The sequence below is a fragment of the Aspergillus alliaceus genome (assembly GCF_009176365.1).
Source record: "Aspergillus alliaceus strain CBS 536.65 unplaced genomic scaffold BDW43scaffold_7, whole genome shotgun sequence".
In the NCBI taxonomy this organism is placed as follows: domain Eukaryota; kingdom Fungi; phylum Ascomycota; class Eurotiomycetes; order Eurotiales; family Aspergillaceae; genus Aspergillus; species Aspergillus alliaceus.
The window spans coordinates 680,233-692,538 of NW_022474690.1; the positions used below are offsets into that span (position 1 = coordinate 680,233).

Sequence of the window (12,306 nt, forward strand, 5' to 3'; positions counted from 1 at the left end):
ACAAGCAGCATCCGATAGTAAATGAAAAATAACGACCGCAGGAGGCGAAAAGGCTGAAAATCTCAGGTGTATATTGAATCGTCGCCATGGGGGGTGAACGATAGTCGTACTTGGTAGATGAATATCCGTTCCATTCACCTATGTGGCCCTGATCAAATTTTACCAGTATGTGTTTTGATATTTGCGGATTTGACCCTTGGGTAGCGTCGACACTTGGCCTAGAGCGCATTCAATTGGTGTCCATACTCCTTCCTAGTGATGCTTTTGTTCACTCCGCGAACTTAACTTGAGGCGCATATCGAAGTATAGTATGGAATGAACCGTCCCACTGGCTCAAGCCCATACAGCGATGTTCCCATACCGATGAAAGATCACAGAGTCATTCTTTGATTCATACTTCATCGTGAAAGCTTCCCCCATGATTTCCGATCCATAGTACACCCACAAATACCACCACACCAAGCGCACCCCACGTCAGAAGAGTCCCAACAGCCCCCCTAAAAGCAATGTCTACATGCTCCTGAAATGCAGCAGTCGGATACGCCCTCGGCCACGGCTCACCAGGCACCGGTACGTCCAGAAAGCGACAAAGCTCCTCCCAGCCATCCCTCCCAACACGTAACTCCAGAATCCTCTCCTTCGGAATCGCCTCTCGCACCCGCTCATAATGATCCAGAAACGCCCGCTGGCACACCTCCTTCTCATAACAATTCCCACAGAAAATCCTCCACACCAGCTCATACATGCTATACAGCGGTCCGATCACCCTTCTATCCAGATACCGCCAGTACCGAAAAAAGGGCATCCTCATGAATCCAAATAATGTCGCATCCATCGACTTCCACCAGGCGTCTATGTCCCGTGTGGTAAGTATCACCTTAGCGTCCGGGTAGGCCTGGTACAGATCCTCCCAGAACATCGAGGCGGGGATGTCGAGACAGGCGTCGTAGGAGCCGATGAGTCGGTCGAATTCCTCGCGGCCGTATCGCGGGGTTCTTGTGGGGTCATCGTTGAAGAAGTTGCATTGCATTGCTTCGATCCAGAGATTGAAGTCCCGGGGTGGGTTGTTGAAGCATTCGGAGCCGTGGTAGGGGTTGTAGCCGAGTTTGCGGAGTGCTTCGACTAGGGCTATTGGGATCTGTTAATATCGTGTTGACCGGTATCAGGGAGGAGTCACACTGAAAGGAAGGTGTGTACAGTTTGTTCCGGTTCTGGTTAAGCCTAGGCAGAGGATGCGCATGGGCTTTGTCCTCCGGTTTGGCTCTAGGTCGATGAGCCGGGGCATGGTGTGGGGGTTGGTAGTAGTATTATTATCGACCGATCCGACGGATGATTGAGCGTAGAATATAACGTATAACAAACAGCAAACAGTATGGGGTCAGAAATGAGTAAGATCGCGGGCTAACTGAATCTTTCCTCCTTGTTTATCAGGGATTCGCTAACATGAGGTTTAAATCATCCCGATATAAAGTTCGCTTCCGTCACCGTCGCCACTGATCGATCTTCTTTGAACCATGGATACTATAAATACATTCTTACGTAAAATATGTCAGAAGTTCCAGGAATGGAGCTCGAATGCAGCTGGAGCTACTGAAAACCCCGCTACCTCATTGTGGCTTGCATCTAACATACATAACCAGCCTATCCTAGCATGAGACCGGTGGTTCGTCACCCCTTGTATCAGGAATCTGCTCACCCCAGTAGCCTCCGTTCGTATTTTCTCCAAGAAGGTTCACGTTTGTTTGGCTAATTCAATAGGCCCAATTTTGGGAACTTTTCCTTTTCGTAGGGTGCCACCAACCTCCAAACCGAGGGTAACTTGGTTACTTTAGCTTATAAAAGAAGTCTACCTATAGGGGCTTCCGGGAGGAAGCATGAGTCATCTACTTAGCATGATCTTCGATACGTGTTCTCACCTGTCACGAAACAAAGCATTTGGGAACGGGCCGTCCTTTTAAGCCATTTGGCGAGGGGGTTTCTTCAAGCAACTCCCATCAACATAGCTTAGAATCTAACATTAGACCTCAAAGTGCAAAACACAAGATATCATTCCCCGCACTCCTTCGAATAATATATAATGTAACAAAATTAAAAGCCATAGATTAACATAGCCCCAGTAGCCATCAAAGTACATTCTGCAAGGACGTGACCTGACGAAGGCCAAGCCCTCAGCGTGCTAACCATGGTAATTAGAGCCACGACAAGTGCCTAGGGTTACCCAATGCAATAGATTTGTCGATCAGTGACTACAGCCAGATCATGAGGCTTCCCCGCATTCCGCACTCCGCATTCCCCCCCAGGCTCTGGATAATGTCTTCTCTGTCCCGAAAGGGAAGGTTTGGGCACTTGGATGTCTCTCGGATCTTTTTGTCAGAACTCTTGTGTGGGAGGTTCGGGGTAATCGAGTACCGAAATTTCCTACTCCTGTATGAGTGAGTTGGTGTGGGCAGCAGGGGGTGTGGAGGTTGTGCTTATAGATATAAATTCGTCCATGTTTCCTGTCCTATGGTAGCGGACTTGTTTCAATCAGCATCGAGGGTTTTCGGCTACTTTTGGAAATATACCTGGGGGCAGTCATGGCCCCCCTAGCGCATCTACTCATAATATACACATCATGCCTCTCCCTCATCCCGGCCCTAACCCTCAACTCCTACCCCACCAAACCTCGAGTCTTCATTCTCTCGGATATCTCCAACGAGCCAGACGATGCCCAGTCGCTCGTCCGATACCTGACCTACAGCAACCAGTTCCAGACCGAGGGCATCGTAGCCACGACATCCACCTGGCTAAAGAATGAGACCCACCCAGCAGACATGCTCAAGATCATCGATGCCTACGAGAAAGTAGTCGATAATCTAAACCACCATGCACCAGCCGATGCGCAGTATCCGTCTGCGGAGTACTTGCGAAGTATAGTCCGGGCAGGATCTCCGGTAAATGATATACATCTCCCCAACTCACCTAACCTCCGTCTGACAACAAAACCCTCAAATCAAGAACGATACTGATACCAAGCTTACCTTCTAGACATACGGCATGGCCGCCCTCTCCCCCACCACCCCTCTCAGTGCCGGCGCCAAACTCCTCCTCAACAGCATCCACGCCACAACAAACAGCAGCGAACCCCTCTGGATCCTCGCCTGGGGCGGCACAAACGTCCTCGCCCAAGCCCTCGCCAAACTCCAGACCGACAACCCAACCCAAGCGCCGACCCTCCGCTCCAACCTCCGCATCTACACCATCTCCGACCAAGACGACACAGGCGCCTGGCTCCGCCAGCAATACCCAGACCTCTTCTACATCGCCTCAGTGCACGGCTGGAACCAATACCACATGTCGACGTGGGTAGGCATCTCCGGCGACGAATTCTACAATTTCGACAAGGGCGGCGCAAACGGCACAAAGGTAAGCAAGGGGTGGATCCGTTCGAACCTGCAAATCGGGCCCCTGGGCGCCGTGTACCCCGACGTAGCGTTTATCATGGAAGGGGATACGCCGTCGTTTCCGTATCTTGTTCAGAATGGGCTGGGGGTGCCGGAGCACCCGGAGTACGGGTCGTGGGGGGGTCGGTATACGTTGGTGAATCCGAGCCCGTGTGGGCTTGGGTTCCGGCATTATGGGGATGCGGAGGATGAGGTTATTGGGGTGGATGGTGGGGTTTATAAGTCGAATAAGGCGACGGTTTGGAGGTGGAGGGATGCGTATCAGGAAGATTTTGCGGCGCGGATGCGCTGGACCATGACTGCCGATGCGGCGGGGGTGAATCATCATCCTGTTGTTGGGGTGAATGGGAGTGTTGGGTTGGGGGTTGTGGAGGTTTGGGGGGCTGCTGCTGGGTCGGAGGTTATTTTGGATGCTGGGGGGTCGGTGGATCCGGATGGGGATGAGTTGTCCTTTCAATGGGTTCATTATCCGGAGCCCAGTGCGATCAATGGTGCTCCGGAGGTGAAAGTTACGGCTTTTGGGCCCCGTGGGGAAAGGGCCAGGTTGTCGGTTCCGGTTGTCGATAGGGCTTGTGAAGCTACGGAGCATTGCGATTTGTTTCATTTTGTGTTGGAGGTCACGGATTCTGGCTCGCCGGCGTTGACGACGTATCGTCGGATATTGCTGCACGTGGCGAGGCATGGTGGTGGCCGGTCATGAGCTGGCTGTTTCGTATCTTAGCTGAGGTGGTGGAAATTTAGGTCATAGGCACTTGAGCAGAGATCCTCCCTTCTTGGGTGAATGTGGTGGTAATCACGTCGTGTAGCATAAATCTTTATACACAAGCCCAGTCTCGATTGCCCTAAACGCCGTCCAACTCAATGTTTAATTGACATATGAATCTACATGTTCCGCCGCCGGTTAGGAAATGGTAACATCCGTCACTTTCCCAGATCATCTTCTGATGATACACGTTCCAAATGTGGCTTTCCGTGTAGGCTCTCGTTATAGAGCATCTTCGGGTTAAGCGCTAGCGATCCCCGTGGCACGAACGTGGATGCGAAGACAAGTACCGATATCACCGTAAACTGAACACATGCGACATTTCGTATTGCAGCATATATATTGCCACCGTTCTCGGCTCCTCCAGTTTCACTATATACGCGGTCAATGTAACTTCCAAGGACCGGGGAAGTGATTGCGTAAAGAATAATATATGTCGAATACAAAAAGGCCATGACTGCGCCCAGGGCGGAGACATTCTCGGTCTTCGATTCGACCCGCGCGAGGGTGGCTTGGATGTAAGCCGCCAATGAGACATCACCAGCTGCCCAGCCAAACGAGATAGGGATGAATGTTGCTGCAGCCATCCAGGCAGCGCTGACTCGCATTGATGGCCGCCAAAATGGCAGATACCAAGTTATGAGGAGCATGATCGCATCAAGGCGTAGCCAGGGCATCGGTGTAGTCACTAGGTTCGTGAACAAGATAACAAATAATGCGCCTAGAAGCTCTCCTAAGTTTGATCCACCCACGATAATCTGGGACCAGGCAGCATTGCCCAAGTATCGACGGGCAACTGCGGGAGCTACAGCATTCTCCAGATACCGGTGAGCGTACAGCGCCACAGAATATCCGGGAACCAGCCAGATAAATTTGCGCGAGGTGAAGAGAATCCGGGCACCTGTCCAGATCGATTCGGCAAACAGCCAAAACCCGACCGTGACCGCCTTGATGTAAGAAGGATGGTGTTCTAATACTTGTATACTCCGACTGTGAAGTGTTTGGTCGGTGAGTAGGAACCAGGAAATAGCTGCGAGCGCGAAACAGATTGGGGTGATCAGGAAAGAGTAGTTGTTCCCGAAGAATGGAATCAAGGCTAAAGCCGTACAGAAAGCGCCACCCGTGCCCGAAACCTCGTAGAAGATGTGTGTCAAGGCGTCCAACTGACGCAGCTTCTTGACATCTCCCCCGACAAGGTCACGGGGAATAACACGGCGCATCAGTTCCACCATACCATAAGCGACCCCCGCGACACAGTAAACAGGGATCATGCCATCGGTGTTGTATTGTCCATAGTAATGAAAATCATGTTCGGGGTGATGATCACGAAAACCTGGCGGTGCAAATGTGCCCCCGGTACTAGCATCCATGATGAGGAGGAGGGTACTGAAGAAGGCGAATACTAGCACTGCGCTGGAAAGCACAATTTGAGGGGGGAATCTCCGAATCAGGGGGGCAATTAAAATGGATCCGATACACTGGCAAGCTTGGTTCAGGCCCACCATGAGCCCAACTCTCTGGAAAGTCTTTGCGGGTGTCTTGGTTCGCATAGCATCATAGTCATATCGGTTCGTCGCGAGGGCTACAATCGACCCGTTGAAAGCCTCTAGACCAAACTTGTAGATCATAATGCCAAGGATATAAAACAATATATTCCGTCTTTCGGATGGGGCGAAAGCGCACCAGCATTCTCGAACAGCGTTGACAAAAAAGGGTGCCATAGCTTGGTTCGCTCCATAGTAGCGTCTGTGGGAAGATCGCCAGAGGACGACCTGAGACGATTGCCCATGATATAAATTATCATATTGCGCAGGAGCCCTTCGATTCGCCTGTATCTGCTTGGCAATTAATCTCACCACCAAGACGTGGCTTGGGTTATCAAGCGTACCTGAGCAAAGTCTAGTCATGTCTGCAACTTGGCGCGAGCGTCCGGGACAAATCCGAACGCGATCGTAGGGCACGTTGCCAAGTGCCGACTGACACGAAGAGTGGCATGGCTTGAGACATGACCCTGGAGCTCTACAGATTAGTGAAGAGGACCCAGGCAGAAGGTGACACGAACGAAAGAAAAGCAAAGACCCTTGGCCAAGCAAATTGAGGAATCGAATCGCACTTTCGGGCCACGTGCTGGACCGTCCAAGAACAGGCTAGTCTCGTTCATCACGGGGCTGGGCTTTTAGTATAAGAGGTCATACAATCTAATTTCCTTTTGTCAACCATCTCCCTAATTAATAGCACGGGGTACTATCTCTCGGTTTCCTGAATATTCCAAATACATATAGGTACTCAGACGATAGGTCTAGGGTGGAGTCAAGACAGAGTAGGTCCTATATATATGCAACTCCACTTCAAATGAATCCCATCTACCTAATGCAATAAATTCACCATATTTATCTCATTCTGTGACACCCGAGAGCTTATTTCATTGTCCTCGGTCTAACGCTATGTGATCTTTCAATTACATGTCAAGATCCAAGCATTTAGAAGTCTCCTTTCCAGTAGTAAACTTTAGATGACGCATAGCTGCCGGGGATATAGATTAAAAGAGAGAACAAACGTACGATCATCGCACCTACCTTCACGGAGAGATATATTTTAAAAGATATCTATAAATGTGAACAAGTCGTCGTTCGGCCGAAACCCCTGATCCGCTAAGAACTACCAGTGTTCCACCAACGTGAGGAATCCATCCGCTCATTCTATCGCTACTACAAACTACACTGTCTTCCTTGTCCTTTGGTGCTTACCCCCTAGCCCCCAAACGTGAATATCTGATGAAATCCTCGTAGAAAAGGGCTTCCTTAAAGTGAGTTTACAAATTCCTATCTCATCGCCTATCGTGGTTGCTCAAGAATCTAGCATAACTCCCGTCACTAAAGACTAAGAATATGCTGTTTCCTACTAGTAAAGATAGCTTAATGAATGCCAATATAAAAACTTACCGGTTCGACTATTTAATTTAATATATATTGCATGCTCCTTGACTACGTAGTAGATAACTAACTCGAGCCCGGGGCACGAGACCAAGGTAGCTACTCTAGTTGAGTGTGATGATGATGATGATGATGGATCATGCGCTCTGGTACTCGTTTTCCAGCATACTATTATCCCTGTACCGAAGCTCGTATATTAAGGTGAGTGGTAGGTGAGACCGTGCTCTATCTAGTCCAAGCTATAGCAGCTGATGGTGTTCTACCTCAATACAGATTTTATAGTACCTTTGAACGTATCCACCACCTCCCAATTTCCGAAGGTTTAGAATGGGATAGAGTGCCCCCCGCCAACAAGAGGCATCAAGTTCGGGGAATTCTCGGTCGTTTACACCATTGGGCGAGGGACCTTGTGTTCGACTTCCTTACATTGTGTATCATTTGCGTCAACAGTCTTTCTCAAAACCTACGAGGAAGAGGTACCTTCCATTCACCAGATTGATCTTCTTAGCCAGCCAGGTCTTTCACATATGGAGTGGAGCCAGACCAACATTGTACTGTATGGGAATATGGACGACGTTGCGGGGATAATTGACAGGGAAATAGCCGTTTTCCGTTCTGTCCATCCAATATGCTAACAATGAGCGGGGTCTTCGATGGAATTGACCTTCTATTGACTAGTTAGACAATTTAATAGACATCGGGCTTAACATCTAGCTCGTGGACTTGTGATTAGCACCAGCGGCCCGACCCAGCTGGTACCTTGACAATTGTTGTCTATGCTTCCAAAATTGTTGTAGGGCCTTCAAGTGCAAATGGAGTATATATCAGTAACAAGACGCTCCATGGCTATTGCCATCCTGGTCTGGAGAATTGACCATGCGGCCCGCTTAGTTTTATGGTTCGCAATCCGAAAGGTAGGGTGGCACCATGGAGCTACATATGGCAGATGATTCATAGTCGTATCAGGGCATGCCACGGGGTCTGCCGTCCACCTGGACTTTGAGACATTTTTCGTATTCGACTTCCGACTGGGTCTCACTGAATGACGAAATGTTCAAATATCTCCTTTTACTCAGGCAACTGGATGCCTGGAATTGTCCATTCGTTGGCTAACGATAAGACTTCGCCTGTTGTCTCCGTGCTTAGTACGGAGCAAAGGAAAAGTGAAAAGTGGTATTTCTCCCCACCACGTGAAACGCGCTGCAAGATGACGGAATTTGGCCGACTAGCTCAGGATCTACTCTGATGTGAGAAAATCATATGACTGTCGGGAATACCAATGGCAGCCGACGGTCCCCATAGCCCTGCTTTTTCGACGAAGTTAGTCTGATGTATGCTTTTTTTGTGGGGTAGGTCAAGTTTGTTAGAATCTGAGGATTATGGAACCAGCAAGGAATGAAGGGATATTCTAGACGGTCGTACAAGGAAATAGTGTCTGTATTACTTGACTACGCTATTCCTTATTTACTAGAAAAAAAAAGTCATAAACATGAAAAGCTGCTTTATAAAAAACAACCCAGGATTGAAATCTGTAAAGAAAATATCAGCCTCACAATTCACAGCTGCCGTTACATAATAATGCATCCATGTCCCCCCACATCCAGGTTTGAGTAAAGTTCAGTTTTGCGCCCTTTTTGCCCTCGCCCCAATAAACAATGCGTTCGACTTGGCGGAACCGTGGCCAATAGTAGACCGGGAAAATTGTCCCACGTGAATGTGTACCCTTAACAAAGCACATCATGTCCTCCATGCTATGCGGTGTGCAGATCTCTGAGTTTAAACAGTCGTTATCAGGGAGATTGACCTGCTTCTATACCACTAAGGTACTTTGCCCAACCAGAGTGCAACGGCGGACCCAAGGGTACCGTATAGGTACCGCTACTGTGCCCACCGCCTTCCTATAGGGAGATGATATGACACACTACGTGCGGTCTACTGATAAATGATCATCTCCTTTCTTTTTTTTCCTTCGCATCCTGTTTGATTACTCCACGGTTTCGCCGTTCTCGCTGGCGTGTGACGGCTCCCCGACTATATTTGTCTATTCACTTCCCCCCAGCCTTTCTGAGACTCTTTTCATCTTTTTTCTCTCAACTATGGGGTGGCGTCACTGCTGGGTTGTATTCGGTTGAAGTCTTATCTCGCTGGTCGTGACCGAAATTCCTGTCCTAAGAGAGTGTATGCCCTGGAGTTAGATACCGTTTTACCCCTCAGAAATTCCGTATCTATTGTCGCGCAGGTCGGACACCTTGCATAACGCGTATTTCCTTTTTCCTTTTTTCTTTTTTCGTTTATCTTTCTTTTTTTTTTTTTTGGGTCCACTTTATTACTTGTGTCACTGTGACATCCTGGACAGACATTCGATTGATCGCCACACTCACCATCTTCTTGCTTGAAATAAAGCGAAGTAATGACGGTTACGCAAGCACCAGGCTCCCCTGATGAGCATACAGGGACCGGGTCTGAAAAACCATCCTCAGGTCGCTGGTGGAGGAAAGTGTTAAGGCCCTCATCCGGCGATGACTCGGAATCCAATTCGGGAGACCTCAACTATCGCTCCAGGTCAACCTTGGGAATCCTTAGTGACAAGGAAACTGATGAAGTACCGGGTATGACTTCCAATCAGGCCCATCCTGATCCTCTATGAGGAACTTACTGACAAAAATCTGTAGGAACGGTGCTTCTGCTGTCGTCGAATCGCAACGAGCCGCTGGGACTACAACACCAACCGCAGCGCACGTCCCACTCGTCCCTGCCATCTCCATATCCCCCGTCTCGATCTTCCTCACGCACCTCGGCTCGGCCATCGAAGAAGAAGACCGCGGATGGTCAGATTGTCCTAGAACCTCAGCCAGACGACTCAGTGAACGATCCGTTAAATTGGCCCGTCTGGCGTCGAGATGCTGCTTTGCTATCGTTAGGTTTCTACTGCCTGATGGGTGGGGGAATGACACCAATTCTGGCCGCTGGTTTCAACCAAGTCGCTGATACCTACAATGTGTCGACCCAGCAGGTGGCCTATACCACTGGCTTATATATGCTGGGTCTCGGAGTCGGGTCGGTGATCATGTCTCCAACCGCGATTCTATATGGGAAAAGACCGGTCTATCTTCTCGGCGCCACACTTTTTGTGGTTTCAGGCATCTGGTGTGCTGTATCCCCCAATTACGCCAGTCTAGTGGTCGCCCGTGTTTTCCAGGGGATCGCGGTGAGCCCTGTGGAGTGTCTACCTTCTGCTACGATCGCGGAAATTTACTTTTTGCACGAACGCGCCTATCGTGTGGGTATCTATACCCTTCTCCTCCTAGGAGGCAAAAACTTGATCCCTCTTGTGAGTGCAGCTATTATCGGTAACTTGGGATGGCGCTGGGTGTTCTGGATTGTCGCCATCGTCGTGGGGAGTTGTCTGGTCCTTCTGTTCTTCTTTGTACCGGAAACATTCTGGGATCGTACCCCCCGCCCTCGCTCGCGCAAACGTCCGCATTTATATCGTAGTGTTTCGGATCTGGTTTCGCACGGCATCCGGGGACGCCCAACTCATGCGCAGCGCCTCGAAGATCCTCACCCAAAGAACCACGCCGACTCCACCGTGCCTAAGAAATCTAAGAAGGGCCATGTCGGATTTGTCGATGAGTCCAACAAGGAGATTAATTCTCCCGATGAGAAGGAAGCAGAAGCTGGAGACTATGACTGTGTCTCAGAAGCCTCCAATGCCCCAGGTGAAGATCATAACGCGGTGCACTTCCCACCCACCTCCAACCCAGAAAAGTCCAACGGGTTGCTTCAACCCCCGACTGCTGTCATCTCTCGCCCTGAGCATCCAGCCGATCCAGAGTGTGGCCGGCAGGCCGCTGTATCACCAGCCCGCAGCGATTTGCTTGCTCCGAGCGCACCGGTGAATGGCTCGATCCACTATACCAATCGGCTGCGTGAACGGCCCCAGTTGCCATACCTACACTACCTCCGGATTTGGAACGGCCGGATCTCCCATGACCACTGGATGCGAGTGGCCATGCGCCCGTTTATTCTGTTTGCCTACCCAGCCGTGCTGTGGTCGACCGTGGTTTACGCCCTGTCGGTTGGATGGCTGATTGTCCTGTCGGAGTCGGTCGCGCACATCTACGAAGGGCGATCCAACTATAACTTTACCGCCTTGCAAGTTGGGCTCGTGTACATCTCGCCGTTTGTGGGAGGCTTACTGGGTACTGCCGTGGCGGGGAAGGTGTCAGATGTGATTGTCCGATACATGACTCGACGCAACGGCGGCGTCTACGAACCGGAGTTTCGGCTAGTGATGGCGATCCCTATCGCCATCTCGACGACCGCGGGTCTGATGGCGTTTGGATGGAGCGCGGAGGAAAAGGATGCGTGGATCGTGCCTACGATCTTCTTCGGTCTAGTTTCTTTTGGATGCTGCCTAGGCAGTACAACGGCGATCACATTTTGTGTCGACAGCTATCGCCAGTATGCTGGAGAGGCATTGGTGACCTTGAACTGGAGCAAGAGTGAGTTTTTCTTTTTTTCCTTTCCTTTTTTTTTTTTTTTTTTTTGACTGGTCGCGGCGACTGATACCCAGCTCTAGACGTATTTCATGGATTAATTTTCTCGTTATTTATTGTCGATTGGTTGGACGCGCAAGGTTCCCGAACCGTGTTCTTAGCGTTGGGAGGCATTCAATTGGGATGCCTTTTGTTTTCGATTCCCATGTATATTTATGGCAAGCGGCTTCGGATGTGGACTGTCCGGAAACGCCTGATGGAACAATGGTAGAGATGAGTTATGATTGGGTGATGTTGTATATATGCATTGTTACGTCCCTGAGTCGTCATGATTTGCAATCATAGAGTATAGTTATATAGTATAGAATGATATCAGCATTGATTTGTCTGAAACTGACCAGGCGACTCCCATGATCGCCTAACTATCACCACGTGCCTCGCCTCCAATCGAGATTCTAGAACGCTTGTCAAAACCCCGCCTGAGGCCGCAGATCTTGAAGAAGATAAAACAAGACTGCGAAGACATTAAACAATATCAGCCACTAGTAATGGGTCAATGGATCGGGGAATCTGACTACTTTTTACACTAGAGAGGTATAGCACGAATCGCGCATGCATGGATTGACTTATGTGTGTATAAATATGTGCGGGATGGGCTGGAAGTGGCA

At 49.8% G+C, this 12,306-nt stretch overlaps 4 protein-coding genes across 4 annotated transcripts; 2 read left to right on the forward strand and 2 right to left on the reverse strand.

Annotated features, from left to right (window-relative positions):
- Positions 1-310: 310 nt before the first annotated feature.
- BDW43DRAFT_228212 (sulfotransferase family protein) lies at positions 311-1,581 on the reverse strand. Its single transcript, XM_032039492.1, has 2 exons — positions 1,198-1,581; positions 311-1,128 (listed from the first exon to the last, which is right to left on the reverse strand). Exons 1-2 carry the CDS (start codon positions 1,283-1,285, stop codon positions 392-394), a joined length of 825 nt encoding a protein of 274 aa, XP_031903786.1. The 5' UTR covers positions 1,286-1,581; the 3' UTR covers positions 311-391.
- A 995-nt stretch (positions 1,582-2,576) lies between these two features.
- Positions 2,577-4,143, forward strand: BDW43DRAFT_307963 (uncharacterized protein; the record flags this gene model as incomplete). The annotated part of the gene is made up of 2 exons (XM_032046361.1): positions 2,577-2,933; positions 3,028-4,143. 2 exons carry the CDS (start codon positions 2,577-2,579, stop codon positions 4,141-4,143), a joined length of 1,473 nt encoding a protein of 490 aa, XP_031903787.1.
- Positions 4,144-4,253: 110 nt separating this feature from the next.
- Positions 4,254-6,456, reverse strand: BDW43DRAFT_228230 (uncharacterized protein). The gene is made up of 2 exons (XM_032039493.1): positions 6,095-6,456; positions 4,254-6,041 (listed from the first exon to the last, which is right to left on the reverse strand). The coding sequence occupies exon 2, from the start codon at positions 5,925-5,927 to the stop codon at positions 4,365-4,367; it is 1,563 nt and encodes a 520-aa protein (XP_031903788.1). The 5' UTR covers positions 5,928-6,041; positions 6,095-6,456; the 3' UTR covers positions 4,254-4,364.
- Positions 6,457-9,549: 3,093 nt separating this feature from the next.
- BDW43DRAFT_307965 (putative MFS transporter) lies at positions 9,550-11,909 on the forward strand (the record flags this gene model as incomplete). Its single annotated transcript, XM_032046362.1, has 3 exons — positions 9,550-9,748; positions 9,812-11,644; positions 11,722-11,909. The coding sequence occupies 3 exons, from the start codon at positions 9,550-9,552 to the stop codon at positions 11,907-11,909; spliced, it is 2,220 nt and encodes a 739-aa protein (XP_031903789.1).
- Positions 11,910-12,306: the final 397 nt, after the last annotated feature.

What these genes read in the sequence shown, in the direction of transcription:
- BDW43DRAFT_228212 (XM_032039492.1), bottom strand. Translation starts at nt 1,285, where the DNA reads ATGCCCCGGCTCATCGACCTAGAGCCAAACCGGAGGACAAAGCCCATG. An exon ending in AACCAGAACCGGAACAAACT is followed by an intron (nt 1,129 to 1,197) that starts GTACACACCTTC and finishes AGATCCCAATAG; the next exon opens with CCCTAGTCGAAGCACTCCGC.
- BDW43DRAFT_228230 (XM_032039493.1), bottom strand. Translation starts at nt 5,927, where the DNA reads ATGGCACCCTTTTTTGTCAACGCTGTTCGAGAATGCTGGTGCGCTTTC.